The following is a 21,167-nucleotide window of genomic DNA, read 5'->3' as shown; positions in this document are numbered from 1 at the left end:
TCTAGTTTAAAAAATGTGTCCAATGACCCCGCCAACCAACCAAGATGGCCGCCATGGCTAAAAATAGAACATAGGGGTAAAATGTAGATTTTGGCTTATATCTCTGAAACCAAAGCATTTAGAGTAAATCTGACATAGGGTAAAACTGATTATCAGGTCAAGATCTATCTGCTCTGAAATTTTCAAACAAATCTGACAACCTGTTGTTGGGTTGCTGCCCCTGAATTGGTAATTTTAAGGAAATTTTGCAGTTTTTGTCGAGCCTGCGACTTTTGTCGCAGAAAGCTCGACATAGGGATAGTGATCCGGCGGCGGCGGCATTAGCTAACTTCTTAAAAGCTTTATATTTTAGAAGGTGGAAGGTCTGGATGCTTCATACTTTGTATATGGATGCCTCATGTTACGAAGTTTCCGTCAGTCACATGTCAAATGTCCTTGACCTCATTTTCATGGTTCAGTGACTACTTGAAAAAAAAGTTCAGATTTTTTGTAATGTTAGATTCTCTCTTATTATAAGTAATAGGATAACTATATTTGGTATGTGCGTACCTTGCAAGGTCCTCATGCCCATCAGACAGTTTTCACTTGACCTCGACCTCATTTCATGGATCAGTGAACAAGGTTAAGTTTTGGTGGTCAAGTCCATATCTCAGATACTATAAGCAATAGGTCTAGTATATTCGGTGTATGGAAGGACTGTAAGGTGTACATGTCCAACTGGCAGGTGTCATCTGACCTTGACCTCATTTTCATGGTTCAGTGGTTATAGTTAAGTTTTTGTGTTTTGGTCTGTTTTTCTTATACTATATGCAATAGTTCAACTATATTTGGTGTATGGAAATATTTTATGATCTATTTGGCAGTCACGCAGGTTTTATTTGACCTTGACCTCATTTTCAAGGTTCATTGCTCAGTGTTAAGTTTTTGTGTTTTGGTCTGTTTTTCTTAAACTATAAGCAATAGGTCAACTCTATTTGTTGTATGGAAGAATTGTTAGCTGTACATGCCTGCCTAGCATGGTTCATCTGACCTTGACCTCATTTTCATGGTTCATTGGTCAATGTTTAGTTTACTTGGTTAATGTTAAGTTTATGTGACAGTTGTAATAAAGCTTTATATTTAGGACTATCAACATAATATCAATGATTAGTAAAGAAGGCGAGACATTTCAGCGTGTGCACTCTTGTTTTGGTTATTATCTTGAATATTATTATAGATAGGTATAAACTGTAAACAGCGATAATGTTCAGCAAAGTAAGATCTACAAATCAGTTGTCATGACCAAAATTGTAAGTCGACCCCTTTAGCAGTTATTGCCCTTAATAGTCATTTTTTTCGTAAATTTTTGTAATCTTTTACAAAAATCTTCTTCTCTGAAACTACTGAGACAAATTTAACTATACTTGTCCATAATCATTATTAGGGTATCTAATTTAAAAAATTTGTCCGATGACCCCGCCATCCAACCATCATGGACGACTTGGTTAAAAATAGAACATAGGGGTAAAATGCAGTTTTTGGTTTATATCTCTGAAACTAAAGCATTAAGAGCAAATCTGACAGGTGGCAAAAATATTCATCAGATTTAGATTTATCTGCCGCACTGCCCTGAAGTTTTCAGACGAATCCGACAACCCGTTGTTGGGTTGCTGCCCCTGAGTTAGTAATTTTACAAAAATTTTGCAGTTTTTTGTTATCTTAGATATCATTATAATATCTAATATCTAATACTATTAATTATGATTATACGCCCGTTTACGGGACGTATTATGGTATACCGTTGCCCGTCTGTCCGTCCGTCCGTCTGTCCGTCTGTCCGTCCGTCTGTCCGTCGTCAACATGTCGGACATTAACTCAAAAATGCTTTAACCAATTTGCATAAAACTTTGTTGAATTGTTTATATCTATTGACGTGAGCTCCCTTTCGTTTTTTATAAAATTTAGATTTTACGTTTCTGAGTTATGGGGTTTTATTCATTAACAAAAGGGGGATTTTCCAGTTTTCGGACAATAAGTCAAGAATGCTTTCACCAACTTGCAAGAAATTGTGGTGAATTGTTTATATCTATTGACATGAGCTCCCTTTCGATTTTTATAAATTTAAGATTTTATGTTTTCGAGTTACAGGGTTTTATTCATAAAAAAGGGGGGATTTACCAGTTTTCGGACAATTACTCAAAAATGCTTTCAGCAATTCTTATGAAACTTTGGTGAATTGTTTGTATGTATTGATGTAAGCTCCCTTTAGATTTTTATAAATTTTACATTTTACATTTCTGAGTTATGGGATTTTATTCATTAAAAAAAGGGGTGATTTTCCAGTTTTCGGACAATAACTCAAAAATGCTTTCAGCAATTCTTATGAAACTTTGGTGAATTGTTTGTATGTATTGATGTAAGCTCCCTTTAGATTTTTATAAATTTTACATTTTACATTTCTGAGTTATGGGGTTTTATTCATTAAAAAAAGGGGTGATTTTCCAGTTTTCGGACAATAACTCAAAAATGCTGTCGATCACCAATTCTCATGATACTTTGGTGAATTGTTTATATCTATTGATGTAAGCTCCCTTTTTATTTTCATAAATTTCTAATATGACATTGAGAATTAATTGAACTTTATTTGTTTATAGTCTTGACAACAGATTTACTAAGTATTGCACAACAGCAAGAAATCTTTAATTGAATATAAATTCAATTCATATAACCAATTTCAAGTTCTTTGACTACATTTATTCAGAAACCTATAATATGTCAAATATTTAATTACAATCCAAATTCAGACCTGAATCAAGCTTGAATATTGTGTCCATTTTTGCCCCAACTGTTCAGGGTTGGACCTCTGCGGGCGTATCTAGCTGCGCTCAGCGAAGCAGTTTATTTTTACCTGATTTTACATGATTTCCAAAGCATCAGTAAATACAGGTGAGCGACACAGGCTCTTGAGAGCCTCTAGTTTCAATTACTGGCTAAGTTTTGTCTTTTGACTTTGCTGTATTGATCATACATTTTTATACAACCGCAAAAATTAAAAATTTTGTGGTCGAATATTGGTATCACGTTGTCGTCGTCGCCGGTTGTCAGCATGGTCCGAAGACAGATGGTTTCCAGATAATAACTTTAGTATAAGTAAATAGAAATTAATAAAATTTTAACACAAGGTTTATAACCACTAAAGGAAGGTTGGGATTGATTTTGGGGGTTATGGTCCCTAGAGTTTAGGAAAAATGGGTCCAAAAGGGGTCAAAATAAGCATTTTTCTAGTTTCCAGACAATTACTTGAGGTCAAGTGTATGGATCTCTCTGAAATTGTACAGCAAGGTACCATACCACAAAGGGAAAGCTGGGATTGAGTTTGTGGGTATTTACTGAAAGAGGGTTAAAAAAAATATTGGGGTTGGGGAGGGGGGGTATTTTTTTTTTTAAATTTTCCATTTTTCCATTGATTTATATTTCTTATTTGTATATTAAAGCAAAAAATACTGATATGGCAGGAGATACACACCAAATATGATGTGTAAATTATTATATAAAGTATTGTGCAATAGCAGAAAATCTTCAATTGCATAGTATTGCACTTTAGCACAGTATTGCGCATTAGAAAGAAATCTTCAACTGCACAGTATTGCGCAATAGCAAGAAATCTTCAATTTCACACTATTGTGCAATAACACAATATTGCACCAAAGAAAGAAATCTTCAATTTGCACAGTATTGCACAATAGCAAGAAATCTTCAATTGAAAATTAATACAAATATTTCAACCCATTTCAAATTTTTAAGATCTTTCACCACATTTTGTCTTGTGTCAGAAACCAATATTATCATGATTATGTCAAAAATTTGATCACAATCCAAATTCAGACAGTATCAAGCTTGAATATTGTGTCCAAACTTGCACCAACTGTTTAGGGTTCGACCACTGCGGTCGTATCAGGCTGCGCTCAGCGAAGCATTTTATTGTACATTAACTGTATATGATTGACAATATTAAATGTCATGATCAAGGTTCAATTAAACACAAAGGGTGGGACACTTATTGGAATTTTTATATAGTCCTCCAGGTCCCCCTCCTAAACATGCTACATGTAAATGCCAATTATAATCATAATAATTGACAAATTGGCATAACTTGAGTTTATACATAACATGGCAGACCACTCAATACACAAACTTTGACCTCATTAGTATCTTACATAATTTGATCTATATATAGGTCAGTGTCTGTCTTCATGTTTAATTGAAACTAACAAATACTAATTTTAATGTAGATTTCGTTATAAAATTCAGTATCAATTCCACTTACTGACCTAAAAAGGCGGGGGGGGGGGGGGGGGGGGGGGTGTCCAGTCATGACCAAATTTTTATTTAGTTAATCTTAGATAGATAAAATATGTGCAATGTGGGGAACATGTTAACTGTGTTCTTTTATTACCCAATTTACCCTACATGTACATTCACTGCATCACTGAAATTTTTTTTATACAAAAATGCAATCATTTGGGTAAAGGCTTTTTTGTTCATCCTTGATATACACCATTTTGTTATTTTCAGAGTGCTGTAGACCTAGGTGGGCCAAGAAAAGAATTCTTTGGTACAATCCTGAGAGCAATAGCAGATAACTACTTTGAGCCAATCAGACCTTGGTCAGATGATTATGAAACCATTGGTCAAATTATAGGTATATTGTTTGTGGATCGAAACAGTCAACTAAGTTGTTCACCTTTGTTTCACTTTCTATGTCATGTACATGTATGTTGACATTCTTTTCCTTTTAATGGCTGACCACGATTCATGCATGTGTAACCAATCTCTAGCTAATGGGTTGAATTGAAGGTCACATGAATATGGATTTAATGAGGTCCATTTATTCACTTGCAAGTGAATATTCATCAGCGACATTAGTTTGCTTATTTTGACAAAATTGTACCAAATTGGCTGCTAATATTATAGGGAATTATTATTTCATTTTTCACTACTATTATATTTGATTGAACCAAATGAAATCATATTCCAATTTTTCACAACGAATGACAAATTTTCTATAGACTTGTATGCAGACCTCTTTAAAACCACGAAATCAAATATCCATAACATATCAGTTTTCCTTTATCCACGAAAATTGGTACCCACGAAAATAAATGAATCCAAAGTATCTCGTAGCTTGTGCCCCTTTAACTATATCAACAGATTTATTTTAAAATTAGGGGCCAGAATCCGCCATTTTTTGTTTTTCTGCTTGCACAAACGATAACTTGTTGAAAACACTAAAACAATTTGCCCCAATGCGGTCCATGTGCTATGTCCTAATCAGATTTGTTTCTGAAACTGGTCGTCACTCTTGGGCGGTCAATTTTACTACTTCTCAGGAGTGACTTCTTAATACAGGTTTGATTGTACAGTATACATGTGTATAACTGTAAAAGCTGCATCAAATAATTCTTGTCTGCAGTACACAAAAAGTTAACCTTTTTTATCTATCAAACAAATATATACATTGTTTACATTGTAACATTTAAGATAATTTGAAACAGGCATTTACATATATATTTGGTGTATAATACACAATAGACATCTACTTCTTTGTTTGATGTTGCCTACTCATGCATGGGTAGGGTTAGGTAGGTAGGCAGGGTTGGTTTTTTTAGCTCACCTGGCCCGAAGGGCCAAGTGAGCTTTTCTCATCACTTGGCGTCCGTCGTCGTCATCGTTAGCTTTTTACAAAAATCTTCTCCTCTGAAACCACTGGGCCAAATTTAACCAAACTTGGCCACAATCATCATTAGGGTATCTAGTTTAAAAAATGTGTCCGATGACCCCGCCAACTAACCAAGATGGCCACCATGGCTAAAAATAGAACAAAGGGGTAAAATGTAGATTTTGGCTTATATCTCTGAAACCAAAGCATTTAGAGTAAATCTGACATAGGGTAAAACTGATTATCAGGTCAAGATCTATCTGCCCCTGAAATTTTCAGACAAATCTGACAACCTGTTGTTGGGTTGCTGCCCCTGAATTGGTAATTTTAAGGAAATTTTGCAGTTTTTGGTTATTATCTTGAATATTATTATAGATAGAGATAAACTGTAAACAGCAATAATGTTCAGCAAAGTAAGATCTACAAATAAGTTGTCATGACCAAAATTGTCAGTCAACCCCTTTAGGAGTTATTGCCCTTAATAGTCAATTTTTAACAATTTTTCGTAAGTTTTTGTAATCTTTTACAAAAACCTTCTTCTCTGAAACTACTGAGACAAATTTAACCATACTTGGCCATAATCATTATAAGGGTATTTAGTTTAAAAAATTTGTCCGATGACCCAGCCTTCCAACCATCATGGCCAACTTGGTTACAAATAGAACATTGGGGTAAAATGCAGTTTTTGGTTTATATCTCTGAAACTAAAGCATTTAGAGCAAATTTGACCGGTGACAAAAATGTTCATCAGATTTAGATTTATCTGCCCTGAAATTTTCAGACCAATCCGACAACCCGTTGTTGGGTTGCTGCCCCTTAGTTAGTAATTTTACAAAAATTCTGCAGTTTTTATACGACCGCAAAAAAATTTTGTGGTCGTATATTGGTATGACGTTGGCGTCGTCGTCGTCGTCGTCCGAATACATATTGGTTTTCGCACTCTAACTTTAGTTTAAGTGAATGGATCTTTTTGAAATTTGACCATAAGGTTAAATACCACAAAAGGAAGGTTGGGATTGATTTTGGGGGTTATGGTACCAACAGTTAAGGAATTAGGGGCCAAAAATGAGCATTTTCTAGTTTCCAGACAATAACTGTGGAACGGTGTATGGATCTCTCTGAAATTATACTACAAGTTTCCATACCACAAAGGGATGGTTAGGATTTGCTTTGGGGGGTTATGGCTCAAACCGTTTAGGAATTAGGGGCAAAAAAGGGGGAAAAACAAGGTTGTCCTGGTTAATGGACAAATACTTTAGTACAAAACATAATTTAAAGCAGTGTAAGGGAGATAAATCAAATACATCATTGAAATTATCTCCCTTACACTGCTTTTAAATTATGTATAAAGTAATGGTTAATGAACAATAAAGATAATCTAAAACAGTGTAAGGGAGGTAATCCAAATACAACGTTTTGGTTACTTCCCTTACACTGCTTTTAAATTATGTTTAAAGAAATGCATATTTATAAAGGAAGACCAGTAAAAATATCTGCAAATGTTTTATCTTTTTTTTTTACAAAAAAATCCATATGAAAGATTTGACACTATATTTTTATTAATTCTATTATAAAATAGATTAAGTTAGCACTATGATTAATTTAAATGGGTAATTATGGTTGCCAACTCCATTGGAAATTTGAATTGAGATTATGACCATATCTTGAGGGAAAGAATTTTTTTTGGGGAAAAAGGGGGGGGGGGGGATAAACAGAAATTGTGGGGGGCCAATTTTTTCTCATTTCAGATTTCAGAAATTAAAAAGAATTATTCTTCAAATATTATTTTTTTTTCAAATTTCAAATATTGAAAAATTTCAAGAAGTAATCTTTAATTGCACAGTATGGCGCATTAGATTTGTAAAATCTTTGATCACATTTATTTATTTGTTATGCCGAATCTAACAGTGTATTTAGATTTTTAATTTTGGGTCCAGTTTTCAAATTGGTCTACATTAATGTCCAAAGGGTCCAAAATTAAACTTTGTTTGATTTTAGCAAAAATTGAATATATGAGGTTCTTTGATATGCTGAATCTAAACATGTATTTAGATTTTTGATTTTTGGCCCAGTTTTCAAGTTGGTCCAAATTGGGGTCCAAAATTAAACTTTGTTTGATTTCAACAAAAATTGAATATATGGGGTTCTTTGATATGCTGAATCTAACCATGTATTTAGATTTTTTATTTGTGGACCCCGTTATCTAATTGGTTCATATTGAGGTCAAAAGGGTCCAAAATTAAACTTTGTTTGATTTCATCTAAAATTGAATTATTGGGGTTCTTTGATATTCCAAATCTAACCGTGTATTTAGGTTTTTAATTTTGGGTCCTGTTTTTTAAATTGGTCTACATTGAGGTCCAAAGGGTCCAAAATTAAACTCAGTTTGATTTTGACAAAAATTGAATTCTTGGGGTTCTTTGATTTGCTGAATCTAAACATGTGTTTAGATTTTTGATTATGGGCCCAGTTTTCAAGTTGGTCCAAGATAGGGTCCAGTATTTAAACTTTGTTTGATTTCAACAAAAATTGAATATATGGGGTTCTTTGATATGCTGAATCTAACCATGTATTTAGATTTTTGATTATGGGCCCAGTTTTCAAGTTGGTCCAAATTGGGGTCCAAAATTAAACTTTGTTTGATTTCAACAAAAATTGAATATATGAGGTTCTTTGATATGCTGAATCTAACCATGTATTTAGATTTTTTATTTGTAGGCCCCGCTATCAAATTGGTTCATATTGAGGTCAAAAGGGTCCAAAATTAAACTTTGTTTGATTTCATCGAAAATTGAATTATTGGGGTTCTTTGATATGCCAAATCTAACCGTGTTTTTAGATTTTTAATTTGAGTCCCGTTTTTTAAATAGGTCTTCATTGAGGTCCAAAGGGTCCAAAATTAAACTTAGTTTGATTTTAACAAAAATTGAATTCTTAGGGTTCTTTGATATGCTGAATCTAAACATGTGTTTAGATTTTTGATTATGGGCCCAGTTTTCAAGTTGGTCCAAGTTGGGGTCCAAAATTAAACTTTTTTTGATTTCAACAAAAATTGAATATATGGGGTTCTTTGATATGCTGAATCTAACCATGAATTTAGATTTTTTATTTGTGGGCCCCGCTATCAAATTGGTTCATATTGAGGTCAAAAGGGTCCAAAATTAAACTTTGTTTGATCTCATCAAAAATTGAATTATTGGGGTTCTTTGATATTCCAAATCTAACCGTGTATTTAGATTTTTAATTTTAAGTCCCGTTTTTTAAATTGGTCTACATTAAGGTCCAAAGGGTCCAAAATTAAACTTAGTTTGATTTTAGCAAAAATTGAATTCTTGGGGTTCTTTGATATGCTGAATCTAAACATGTGTTTAGATTTTTGATTATGGGCCCAGTTTTCAAGTTTGTCCAAGTTGGGGTCCAAAATTAAACTTTGTTTGATTTTAACAAAAATTGAATATATGGGGTTCTTTGATATGCTGAATCTAACCATGTATTTTGATTTTGGACATTGGACCATAATAGGTAAATTAAAAAAATTCAAGTTCTTAGACCACATTCTTTCTGTGTCAGAAACCTATGCTGTGTCAAATATTTAATAACAATCCAAATTCAGAGCTGTATCAAGCTTGAATGTTGTGTCCATACTTGCCCCAACTGTTCAGGGTTCGACCTCTGCGGTCGTATCAAGCTGCGCCCCAGCGAAGCATTTTATTTGTTATGATCTTAGATATCATTATAATATCTAATATCTAATACTATTAATTATGATTTTAACCTTATTAAGTCTCCCAAACGAAGTTTGGGAAGACTTATTGTTTTTGCTCAGTTCTTATTATTATTATTATTCTTCTTCCTCTTCCGCCGCTTTTAAATTTGAAGTTTGTCCGCACCCGTTCTCCAAAACCGCTTGTCAGATTAACTTAGGGTTTCACAATATGTTAGACTAACATGTCTAGTGGTGCAATCAGGGTTTTGTTTGTGCAATGGGGTTTATAAAGGGGTACTTTGAGGGGCAAAAAGAAAAGAGGGTTTTACTATAGAACCCTATGGGATTTTATTTTTTTAAATTTTCAAATGATTATAAATTGAAAACCGTTTGTAATAGACACAATCTTTTTAATTGAAAATGTTCTAAATGATAAAACCCATTAAATGAAATACAGGGTTAGTCCCCAGGGGTCACCCCCACCCCCTGCCATTTGAGAAAGTTCTAATATCTTGTAAATGGTCGAGATCCCCACCCCTAAACCATATATATTCTGGTTTGTCATGCTAAGATGGTTTGAATGATATACAGGGTTAGTCCCCAGGGGTCATCCCGACCCCCTGCCATTTGAGAAAGTTGTAATATCTTGTAAATGGTCGAGATCCCCACCCCTAAACCATATATATTCTGGTTTGTCATGATAAAGCACATGAAATGAAATACAGGGTTAGTCCCCAGGGGTCACCCCCACCCTATGCCATTTAAGAAAGTTCTAATATCTTGTAAGTGGTCAAGATCCCCACCCCTAAACCATATATATTCTGGTTTGTCATGCTAAGATGGTTTGAATGATATACAGGGTTAGTCCCCAGGGGTCATCCCGACCCCCTGCCATTTGAGAAAGTTGTAATATCTTGTAAATGGTCGAGATCCCCACCCCTAAACCATATATATTCTTGTTTGTCATGATAAAGCAAATCAAATGAAATACAGGGTTAGTCCCCAGGGGTCACCCCCACCCCATGCCATTTAAGAAAGTTCTAATATCTTGTAAGTGGTCAAGATCCCCACCCCTAAACCATATATATTCTGGTTTGTCATGATAAAGCAAATCAAATGAAATACAGGGTTAGTCCCCAGGGATCATCCCGACCCCCTGCCATTTGAGAAAGTTGTAATATCTTGTAAATGGTCGAGATCCCCACCCCTAAACCATATATATTCTGGTTTGTCATGCCAATATGATTTGAATGATATACAGGGTTAGTCCCCAGGCATCACTAATGCATATAACTTTACTGGACCAAACCAATTTTCACTAGACTTTGCCCAATGTCAGGCGACCCTGGGAATTACGAATTATGGGAGCTTCGTTTGGGAGACTTCGTAACAGCATCCTGTTACAATCATTTCTTGTTTTACATGATTTCCAAAGCATCAGTAAATACAGGTGAGCAACACATGCTCTTGAGAGCCTCTAGTTTTTGCCAACAACATTAGTTACATGTTTTTGTCAAACAACAATGTTAGATCAGGAAAAATTCTTTAAAGACATTGGAAATGATTTGTTTCATAAATTTTTTTCTGGTAGGCTGCTTTTAAGGTGGGTAGGTAGGCAACTTCAAACAATTTCAGGGGTTCAAATTAACATTTGGTACTGGAAGGTCCAGGACCTTTGACACTCCAAACTGAAAGGTCCACAACATAAATTCCAGGTCCTACTTTATTTGAAATATTTCATAACTCAGTAAGATTAATGTGTTTTTGGTCTTAGGTTAGCTTGTTTAATTATATTTGAACTTCATGCAATATTTTGTTAAGTTTACAAATATATTGCCAGGCAACCATATAAATGTAGCACTAAACTATCAGTGTCACTGTGGTATAACATGTATAATAATAAATGATGTAATTGTTTTACAAGTATATTATGAATTCAAATAGTCTTTTTTTTTGGTATTGGGGAGGGTGTCGCTGTGGATGGGTGTGTTGTCTCAATTATTGGTAATTATACCATTATCTCAGGGCTTAAACTACTTCAGAATCATGGGGAGAAGTGACTTCTCTTTTTTAAACTGATAGGGAGAAGTGGTGAGATTTGAAAGAGAAGTGCTCACTCAAGGCGCTACAATGTTTGATGTTTACTATAATATAAAGGACTATATGTATCTTTTTTTATATTGTTCAAATTTGTAACAGTTCAAATTCATAGCTGTTTAAGTTCATCATATGTTGCACAATTATATTAGTTCCTCTCTTGTTAGCAACTACCAACTAAATATCTAGCACTAATAAAGAAAGAACTTTTTTACATCAAAAAAGAAAAGAAAGTGTGGAATGCTTAATTTTTCCCTTTGGGATCAATATTCTTCTGTCAGATGTGCCATTTATGGGTCCGTAGTCATTATCCTTAGAATCCGGATTTCATTCATAGCTGGTCCGTTTCCCGACTCCGATCAGTAGTTTGTACAAATATTTCAATGGCGGACGAAAACATTTACAAAAATAAAAGATTGTTTGAAACGCTATTTGGAAGGGAATATAACGTTTTTAATGCAATGAATGGATTACAAATTTACTTAAGGCAACTTTCATCACTTCTAATGGGTTATCAAACTTATTTTGCTGACAGTTAAAATGGTTTAAAGTACGCTCTCGAGGGGTATACCATGTCAATAGTAATATGGCTTTGAAATGACGATACTGATGGTTCAAAAGGTCGGCAAAGTTAATTTTTTTTTTCTTTCAAATCGAAGGTCCGTCGGGCGCAGCTAGTAACCAAAATGAAAGTCCGATTGCAATATTGGAAGGTCACAGACCTCGGACCACCGCTAATTTGAACCCCTGAATTTTAATTTTATTTTTTGCCTTTGTTTAGTTGACATTATGGTTTCATTGTTATATAATGTTTTTTAAAATAATTACTTTTTTTTTCAGCTCTCAGTATTTTGCAGAATGGTCCATTGCCTTCATTTCTGACACCTGAGATATGTGATGAGCTCCTGTATGGTGATTCTCCACGTTCATTTGTTAAGGACCTTAGAAAAGGGATAAATGCACTTGGTCTTCAAGAGGCAAGCAAATCTTATTCTGAATACATTTTTGTTGATCCTGCTATGCAAGTCCTGGAAGTGAGACATAGCAATCCTCAATCCTTCAGCAGTACTGGCATTTTGGTTCAGTCTTTTTTTGTTAAAAATCAATATCATTAACACTGTCAAATGTAAACTTAATTAATCTATACCACTAAATCTAAAGACCGTTTTTCTGTTCACCTAATAAACGTATAACCAAAGAAAGCTACAAGTCAAACTTATATAAGGGTATATACACTTGATAGGGTATACTGAAAATTTTAACCTTTTACATCGATTACTGTTTCAAACAATAAGCAATTAGACAAAATAATAAGTTCCGGTACTATCTGATGCGATTTCCTTTTAGTCATGTCATTGTATGTCACATGTTACCTATTACCTTATCTGTATGTTCAGCATCTGTCAGGCGCACCACCAAACGGTGTATTTAGGATTTTGCTATATACACGGGTCATAATCACAGGGTTGACACTACTAAATTCAATCATTGTCACATTGTTTCCTATTGTAGTATTTTAATCAGCATGACTTTATAAAATGACAATACGAATACTAAAAATCTAGACTTAAAATAAGGCGTAGGTACAGTTTCCAATTTGTTAGCCGACGTGACGTAAAAACAGCGAATCGAAGAATTCAACTTTACTTATAACTAATATAGGACAATGCTGTTGATTAAAAATTACTCCATTCCAGGCCCATTTGTTTTCCAAATAATTAATATTACCAATAATTGATAAGTTCCAGGTTGACGGGTTCAAACAGAAAGATTTTGAACGCAGCGAAAACTGCATCTTATAATCAGCACGACTTTATCAGATGACAATACCAAAACTAAAAATCCAGGCTTAAATAAGGCTTACACATAATTAGATACTTTAGTTCACTCACGGCGGACCCGTGATATCGCCGGTGTTGTCTAGTATTTATGAAAATTGGACAAATACTTCAGGATCATCAAAAGACATTATCCAGATTGCAATTGAATATTAGCAGTAAACATTAATATTTTATACATCATTTACTTTGTCAAACCTTCATAATTTAAGGAACCTAGACAGTAGCTGCTTTATTAGAGCTATTCAAGTTTTAAACACTTGAAAAATCGACAGCCGGTTTTAGAGTAATTGTCCCTGGAATGTAGATTAGGTTAGATATGTTAAAATCAGCACCTTAAAGAGTACTGTATAGTATAATTAGAAAACTGGTAATTTTTCACCAGGTGAGCGGTACAGGCATATATAAGTTTATTTTACTTAGGGCTGTTCCAGAATTAAATGCATGGGGGATGGGGAATGACAGGCTCTTTTTTTAGACTCCCTGTGAACCACCTATATTATGAAAACTTCTGTTTAACATAATTCTTTCAAAATTCTAAGGTAAAAGCAATCACTCATAATTAACTTGAGTGCCTCCCATCCCTTCCTATTTACAAACCCCCACCTCAATCTTCAATATTATTGTAGATAGAGATAAGCTGTAAACAGCAATAATGTACAGCAAAGTATAATCTACAAATAAGTTCATATGACCATAATGGTTAATTGACCCCATAAGGAGTTATATATCATGTATATTGCCCTTTAAAGTCAAATTTAACAGTTTTTCGTAAATTTTTGTTATCTTTTACATAAGTCTTCTCCAGAAACAACTGAGACAAATTTAATCAAACTTGGCCACAATCAGCATTACGATAAAATGTGTCCAATGACCGTGCCTGCCAACCAACATGGCAGACATGGCTAAAAATGGAACATAGGGGGGAAATGCAGTTTTTGACTTGCATCTCTGGAACTAAATTTAAAGCAAAAGTATAACGGTTGCATTATTTCATGCATCAATTGTAAATAAAAATATCAGGTGAGCAACACAAGCTCCTTGGAGCCTCTAGTTTTGTTTTGAAAGAGAAGTAGCTCTTTAATACCAACAACAACAAATTGTTAGCTTTGAATGTGTTATATAAATTTATTTCAATCTTTCATCTCTAATTTCTTCATCTGTTGAAATCTTTTACATTTTTCCTCAACACTGTGTTGTTTTTATAAAGGCACGTACCATCTTTTGGGTTTTGAAAGGGAAGTAACTCCGTACTAACCCCATATGGTAACTAACCATGTACTTTTTAGGACACCCTATATCAAATATATATATGCGTCTTTAAATTAATTTGAATACTTTTATGGTATCAGTTTATCAGAAATTTAATTCAACATGTTCAATAACAATATTTTCAGCTGGTACTTGGTATTCCCTGTCTGAAGTTTTTATTTTACCCGGGAACACCCAAACCAGTTACACTGAAAGCAGTTACAAATCTGTTTACTCCTGAGTTCAGCCCAGATGGTTCAAACAGTAGAAGTCAGGAAACCAAAGTTTTTATGAGATTTATCAAGTATCTTCGTGAAGTAGCAGGTTTGTATCAAGCATTGTGTTAGTACATGAGTAACGTAATCAAATAATTTTAGAGTTCAAGACTTGTCCATGATCATTTTATCCAGGTTATGCTAGGGGAAAATCGCTTTATAAAAACAGTGTATGGTGTGGGGTGGCTGCCAACAGTTTCCATTCAATAACTTAACATTTTGTGGATAGATCAATATGGTTTTCTTTACGACAAAATGTAGGTCAAGTTTGATTTTGACGACATTTGTCTTTTATCATTAATGATTTATCCCCTTTCGATTGACTGAAAAATTGCAATTCCCTGCAATAATTTGAGCAATGATTAATGGATCCATTTCAAAACTTAATATACAAACTTGTATTATGTTTATGTCAAAATGGTAGTGAAGTTCAATTTGTACAAAATAATGGCTCTCGGCTCACTGAAAATTTGCATTGTGTGAGCTTTCCACACAATAACTTGAGTAACGACTTATTCATCCATTTTAAAAGCTTCTTGAACAAAGTATCTACAATTAATGTTGCTAATATCAAATTCTGCATAGATTAATATGCTCCATTTTTTCCTCCAATACTGGATCAAGCTTTGATATATTTTTTCTGTGTGTATTACCTAATGTTTTTTCAACTGATCAGGCAGAGCTTATGTTTTAATTCGCATAATAGGACTGTCTATTTGGAAATGTGTGTGATAAGGATGATTGCTGTTATAATTATTATTACTGATTTCTAATCACCCATCAGTATCACCTAACAGATAAACAAAAGAACTGTGTGTACGATATAGGACCCAAAAAATTAGTTTAAGATTTATATTGTGTATAAAATTAAGAATGGAAATGGGGAATGTGTCAAAGAGACAACAACCCGACCAAAAAGCAGACAACAGCTGAAGGCCACCATACTTCAATGCAGGGAGAAACTCCCGCACCAGGAGGCATTCTTCAGCTGGCCCCTAAACAAAAATGTATACTAGTTCAGTGATAATGGACGTCATACTAAACTCCGAAATATACACAAGAAACTAAAATTAAAAATCATACAAGACTATAACAAAGGCCAGAGGCTCTTGACTTGGGACAGGTGCAAAAATGCGGCGGGGTTAAACATGTTTTTTGAGATCTCATCCCCCCATATTTCTAGCCAATGTTGAAAAAACAAACACAACAAGTTGTCTGCCCATAGACCGTTATTTGTATTCCCGCGCTTCATGGGATATAACCATTCAGCATGACAGGGCCAACTCCATTACACGTGTTTCCCAGTTAAAATTTGTATCTTGCTTATGTGAACTTATTTGATGTTATATTTAATGTTTTGATTTCAGTAGTAATTATAAATTATAAATTACTATATTTTGTCGACATGATATTATGTATCATAATTGTATATAATGTGCAATTAAAATCAGCACATGGCACTGTTGTGTGGGTATTCAATAAGAACTTTAGTTTGGTTTTTATTAGTGTTATGTGTATAGAGTTCGGTAGTCTATGGGCGTTAGTAATTGTAGAAGAAAGCATAGTGCATTGCACAAAAGCAAACAGTTGAAAACAGTTGAATATAAATTCAAATCATATAACCAATTTGAAGTTCTTTACTACAGTTATTCTGTGTCAAAAACCTATTATCTGTCAAAAATTTAATTACAATCCAAATTCAGACCTGTATCAAGTGTGAATATTGTGTCCATTTTTCAGGGTTGGACATTTGCGGTCGTATCCAGGTGCGCTCAGTGAAGCAATTTATTTATTTTCATATCCACATACTAATAAATGTGACAAATTTTACGTTTGTTACAAGAAAATAAACAGTTGTGTCTCATTATTTATTTTGCGAATACACATATACTAAGTGTTTACATATCACAACAGGATTAATGACCATAACTGGACACTATCCCGAAACACCTATCTATCGATGGACTGGTCTCTGATGAGCAAACAGGTTAAACTGCTCCCAGTCAAGTTAATACACTGATTAGACTGATATGATTGCCAATCAGACAAATATCCAACAGAGTCCAGACGATGTGGATTTAAGCAACTATAGCTGATGAAAGAGAGTCATTAGATTTAGTCCACTAAAACAGCTCTACCTAGTTGATATTGACTGTTTTGATATCATATTTAAACATTAAAATGAAAGCTTTGGTAAGATTTTACAAGCTGTTGAATTAAAAATATTAAGGATCATATTGAACATTTTGTAGGTGGGAGAAGAGGACAAGTCACACTTAGGAAAATATTAGAGTTTGCTACTGGATCTGATGAGGAGCCAATCTTAGGATATAGAATCAAGCCATCTTTAGTATTTGTCACCAACAGTGTGCCATCATTCATTCCTATGTCCAATACATGTATCAACAGATTGACTCTTGTTAAAGCAACGAATGGAGAAAGTTTGCCAACAGATGATGTTTTGTTTAATTTGTTTGACTATGCATTTTCTAACAATTATTTTGGACTGCAATAATGCAATAATTACTGAATATTGGTTGCATTTGAAGTAATAAGGATTAATGTGGTAGCAAGTTCGCAACAGATGTAAACATGTGATAATTACAGAAAAACATATAAGGAAGCTTCTTGTGTGATTTAATTGGAAGATTTTGTAGGGAGACTTAAGTATACAAATGACTTTTTATTGATGCCCTTTTGTTCCTGTTGTATGGTCTGCTTGTCCATAAGTCAAGATTATCTCAAACATTTTGCATAATTGATCTAAACAAATTAAGGAGTAATTTTGATGGAAAAATTTTTAATCTTCTTAGTGCTTGGCTTTCAACAAAAAATTGTAAATACATGTGTATGCATAACATGCTAATTTCATTGATTTTTTAAAACTAATACAAATACATGAAATATCAGAAATTATTTTTGTGAAAATTGAAACACAATCTGTGGTAAAAACAGTTTTATTCCTTGCCATTTGTCACAGAATTGGGATGGAATAGGGATGAAAATCTAGCAATGGCATGAATTCTGAATGAAGAATACCGATAGGCTTTATATCTTACATATAAATGCATTATGTTTTGATTTTGCTGTCTAACATATATCCATTTTCATTGTTCAGACATAACAAATAACTATAGGTTATTGTTTGTCAATTGTTTTTTTCCAGTTATAGGATATATCTATATGTGTTCTATAGAATAATTGCAAGGTATACATGTCAGACAGGGTTCACTGGACATTGACCTGATTTCATATAACTTTATATCGAATATATGCTGATGCGTGATGTTGTTTTTTTCTATAATTTAGCATAAATGCTATAACAGAAATCTGTTGGAAGATTTTTCATTATTTGTTGTTTTTTATTGGCAAGCATTAAGAAATGCTATTAAATTGTATCTTCTATATATAAATATATATCCCCTTGCGTTGAAGTGCCTGTGAAAAATGTATTTATTCCACTTTTTAGCTCACCGTTTAGAAGGAACTGTAAGCTTTAGCCATCACTTAGCGTCTGTTGCGTCTGTCTGGTGTAAACTATTTCAAACATCTTCTCTGAAACTACTGAACCAATTCCTACCAAACTTAAGCTGTATAATTAGCAAAAATAATCATTGATGAAAGATTTAAGCAATAATTACAGGTGAGCGATTCAGGCTCTTGAGAGCCTCTTGTTTAAGGTTTTTGCCTCATCATGCAAATAGCAAGGTGAGCATATGCCATTACTTGGTGTCTTTGTTAACATTTTACATCTTGTCTTAAGCTACTGAGGGTTGTTCCATTAAACATACTCAAACCATAAAGAAGGGACTTCAATAATGTCATCTAAGGGTGGGTGTTTTTATCAGGTTTTCAAGAAATTTAAAAATAGCTTCTATGGATGGTGACACCATTTCAATTTTATTGCCCAGCATGGGTACCACATGGGTTTTAATGGAACAGCTCTGTGGCATCTTTAACCAAACATGGAATAAATGTTATATGAAATATCCTTTTTATAAAAGTAACTACTTTTGCAGATAATAAGGTTTGTACCAAAATAAAAATAAACTTAATGCAATGAATTGGTTGTCAAACATCAGAATACTTTATTGAATATTTGGGTTGGTGTAAAATGTTATTTTGATTTTACCAAAACATAATTCTGTGGGAAATTGTTGATGTTATTTCATTATTTGTTGTTTATTTGCAGACATTAAAAGATGTTGATGAAACATATTTTGATTATCTTTTGTCTGAAATTTAGCAAAACACTGAATGTTAGATGTGATAGCAAATTTTTGTTCTTCCCTCAGTGGGATTCAAGCACTTGCTTCTGTGACATTGGGGCAACACCACTCGGCCAACAAGCTTATATATAAAAAAAAAAATAGCTTTTATTATTCCAGTAATGCCTTAACTAGTTTGTTGATCTAGGGTTGTAAAACAGTTACAAAGTTTCTGTCCGTCATATGACCATTGTCCTTGACTTCATTTCCATGGTTCAGCAACTGCTGTACAATTTTTTTCATATGAAATACTTGCTTCATATGACTAATATGATATTTGACATACTTGTATTGGATTCTTGCAAGGCCTTATATGTCCATCAGACAGGGTCACCTAAACTCTATCTCATTTAATGAATCAGTGATCAAGGTCCATATGAGGTGTACCGAATCATTGTAAGGGTTCGTGTCTGGCAATTTTCATATGAGCTTGACCTCATTTTATGGTTCATTTTATTCAGTTTCTCAGATACTTTGAGCAATAGGTTAACTGTACTTGGTGAATGGATTGATTGTAAGGTGTATATGTCTTTTTGGCAGGTTTCATCTGAACTTGACCTCATGTTCAAAGTTCACCAGTCAATATTAACCTTTCCTAGTTATATCTTTCTTAGAAACTATAAGAAATAGGTAAACTATATTGCACGGTGTACCTGTTGTCTGGCAGGGTTCATCTGACCTTGACCTCATTTTATGGTTCATTGGTCAATGTTCAGTTTTCGTAATAAGTAGATATAATTAAGAAGGCCTGTTTCTCATATTATCTAAGCAATGGGCTATTTATATGCTGTGTATGATATGATTGTAAGGTGAACATGTCTGTCTGTCAGGGATCTGACCTTGACCTTATTTACATGGATCGGATCATTGATAATGTTAATTATATGTGATACTTGTAGTAATACCTTCATTTAACAGACTTTTAACATGTGTTCAATCGTAAGTAAAGTAGGTGAGACATTCCAACTTCTGCACTGTTTATGTTTGCCCTTTGCCTTATCTACTTAACTCTGTCAAAATTGCCAAAAAATTAAGGGTCGACTGACAAGTTCAGCTTTGCTGGCCTATTATTTCTAGATCGTCTTGCTGATCATTTATGATGTTTACAGTTTACACTTCAGACATCCGTCACAAAATATAGATCTAAATATGCACTTCTAAACAGCATACTAAACAGTTCCAATCTGCTATATCCTTCAGCGACATCTTGTTTTTTACAAGAACTTCTATGCAACAGCACACAAATTGCATCTTGGAACCGTTGAATTTTATCATTAAAATCTTTAAGGAAATAAACTTTTCACCGAATACAAATTGGACATATTGCTCATTCATATCTAAACTTAGGAATAGTGAGTTGTTTAAATTGACCCTCCTGTGGCAAAATCGAACATATCAGTCAATATATCTGGAAGATTTTTTCATGTTATTGTTTAAATTTGTTTCACAGATTGTTCGCAAATCAAACATTTTTTTTTATCAGTGTCCGTCTAAATATATTTTGCGGATATCAATAACTGCAGGTAGCAAAAAAAATGATATTGTTGAAGAGAGGCGAAAGGTACCAAAGGGACATTCACACTCGTAAGTTGGAAATAAACTGACAAAACCATATATTATAGCAAAAAAGAATTAAGACCAATTTGGCAAAAGACACAACAATACACTGAAATTTCCGTTAGAAATCGGGTCCCTCTCCGGAAATATTTTTCGGCTATTAGTATCGTAAGTAGCAATAATAATTTTTTCTTGTTACTTTTTGCTGATGATGGTAGCCAGTGCCTTTTCTTTATCTGTTATAGTTTTACTGTAACATAACTTATGCAAACGTGAAAAATCATTAAATGTATTATCACATAAGTGAATTTATATGTTTTCTGGTTGACTTTGCGGACATGTTTGTATGGTAGCGATGAAGTCAACGTTTTTTGTATCAAAAAAGTTTGAATCTCATTTTTGATGAAAACTAAGTAACTATTTTTCTCGTCATGAATTGCAAGGTTTTTTTAAAACTTTGAAGCTTTTGATTTTTTT

General features: G+C 33.7%; 1 protein-coding gene across 1 annotated transcript in view; it reads left to right on the top strand.

The window, feature by feature from the left end:
* Positions 1 to 19,083, top strand: part of LOC127705647 (uncharacterized) — a 34,488-nt gene extending 15,405 nt beyond the window's left edge. The window contains exons 3-6 of the mRNA XM_052209974.1: positions 4,555 to 4,681; positions 12,342 to 12,478; positions 14,737 to 14,914; positions 17,118 to 19,083. Of these exons, the coding sequence (XP_052065934.1) occupies positions 4,555 to 4,681; positions 12,342 to 12,478; positions 14,737 to 14,914; positions 17,118 to 17,380 (705 nt within the window). The 3' untranslated portion in view covers positions 17,381 to 19,083. The remainder of the gene's footprint in view (positions 1 to 4,554; positions 4,682 to 12,341; positions 12,479 to 14,736; positions 14,915 to 17,117) is intronic.
* Positions 19,084 to 21,167: the final 2,084 nt, after the last annotated feature.

The sequence above is a fragment of the Mytilus californianus genome, unplaced genomic scaffold (genome assembly GCF_021869535.1).
Source record: "Mytilus californianus isolate M0D057914Y unplaced genomic scaffold, xbMytCali1.0.p SCAF_6, whole genome shotgun sequence".
Classification (NCBI taxonomy): domain Eukaryota; kingdom Metazoa; phylum Mollusca; class Bivalvia; order Mytilida; family Mytilidae; genus Mytilus; species Mytilus californianus.
The sequence above is the reverse complement of the archived record's forward strand: the minus strand, read 5'-3'. Positions and strand labels throughout refer to the sequence as shown.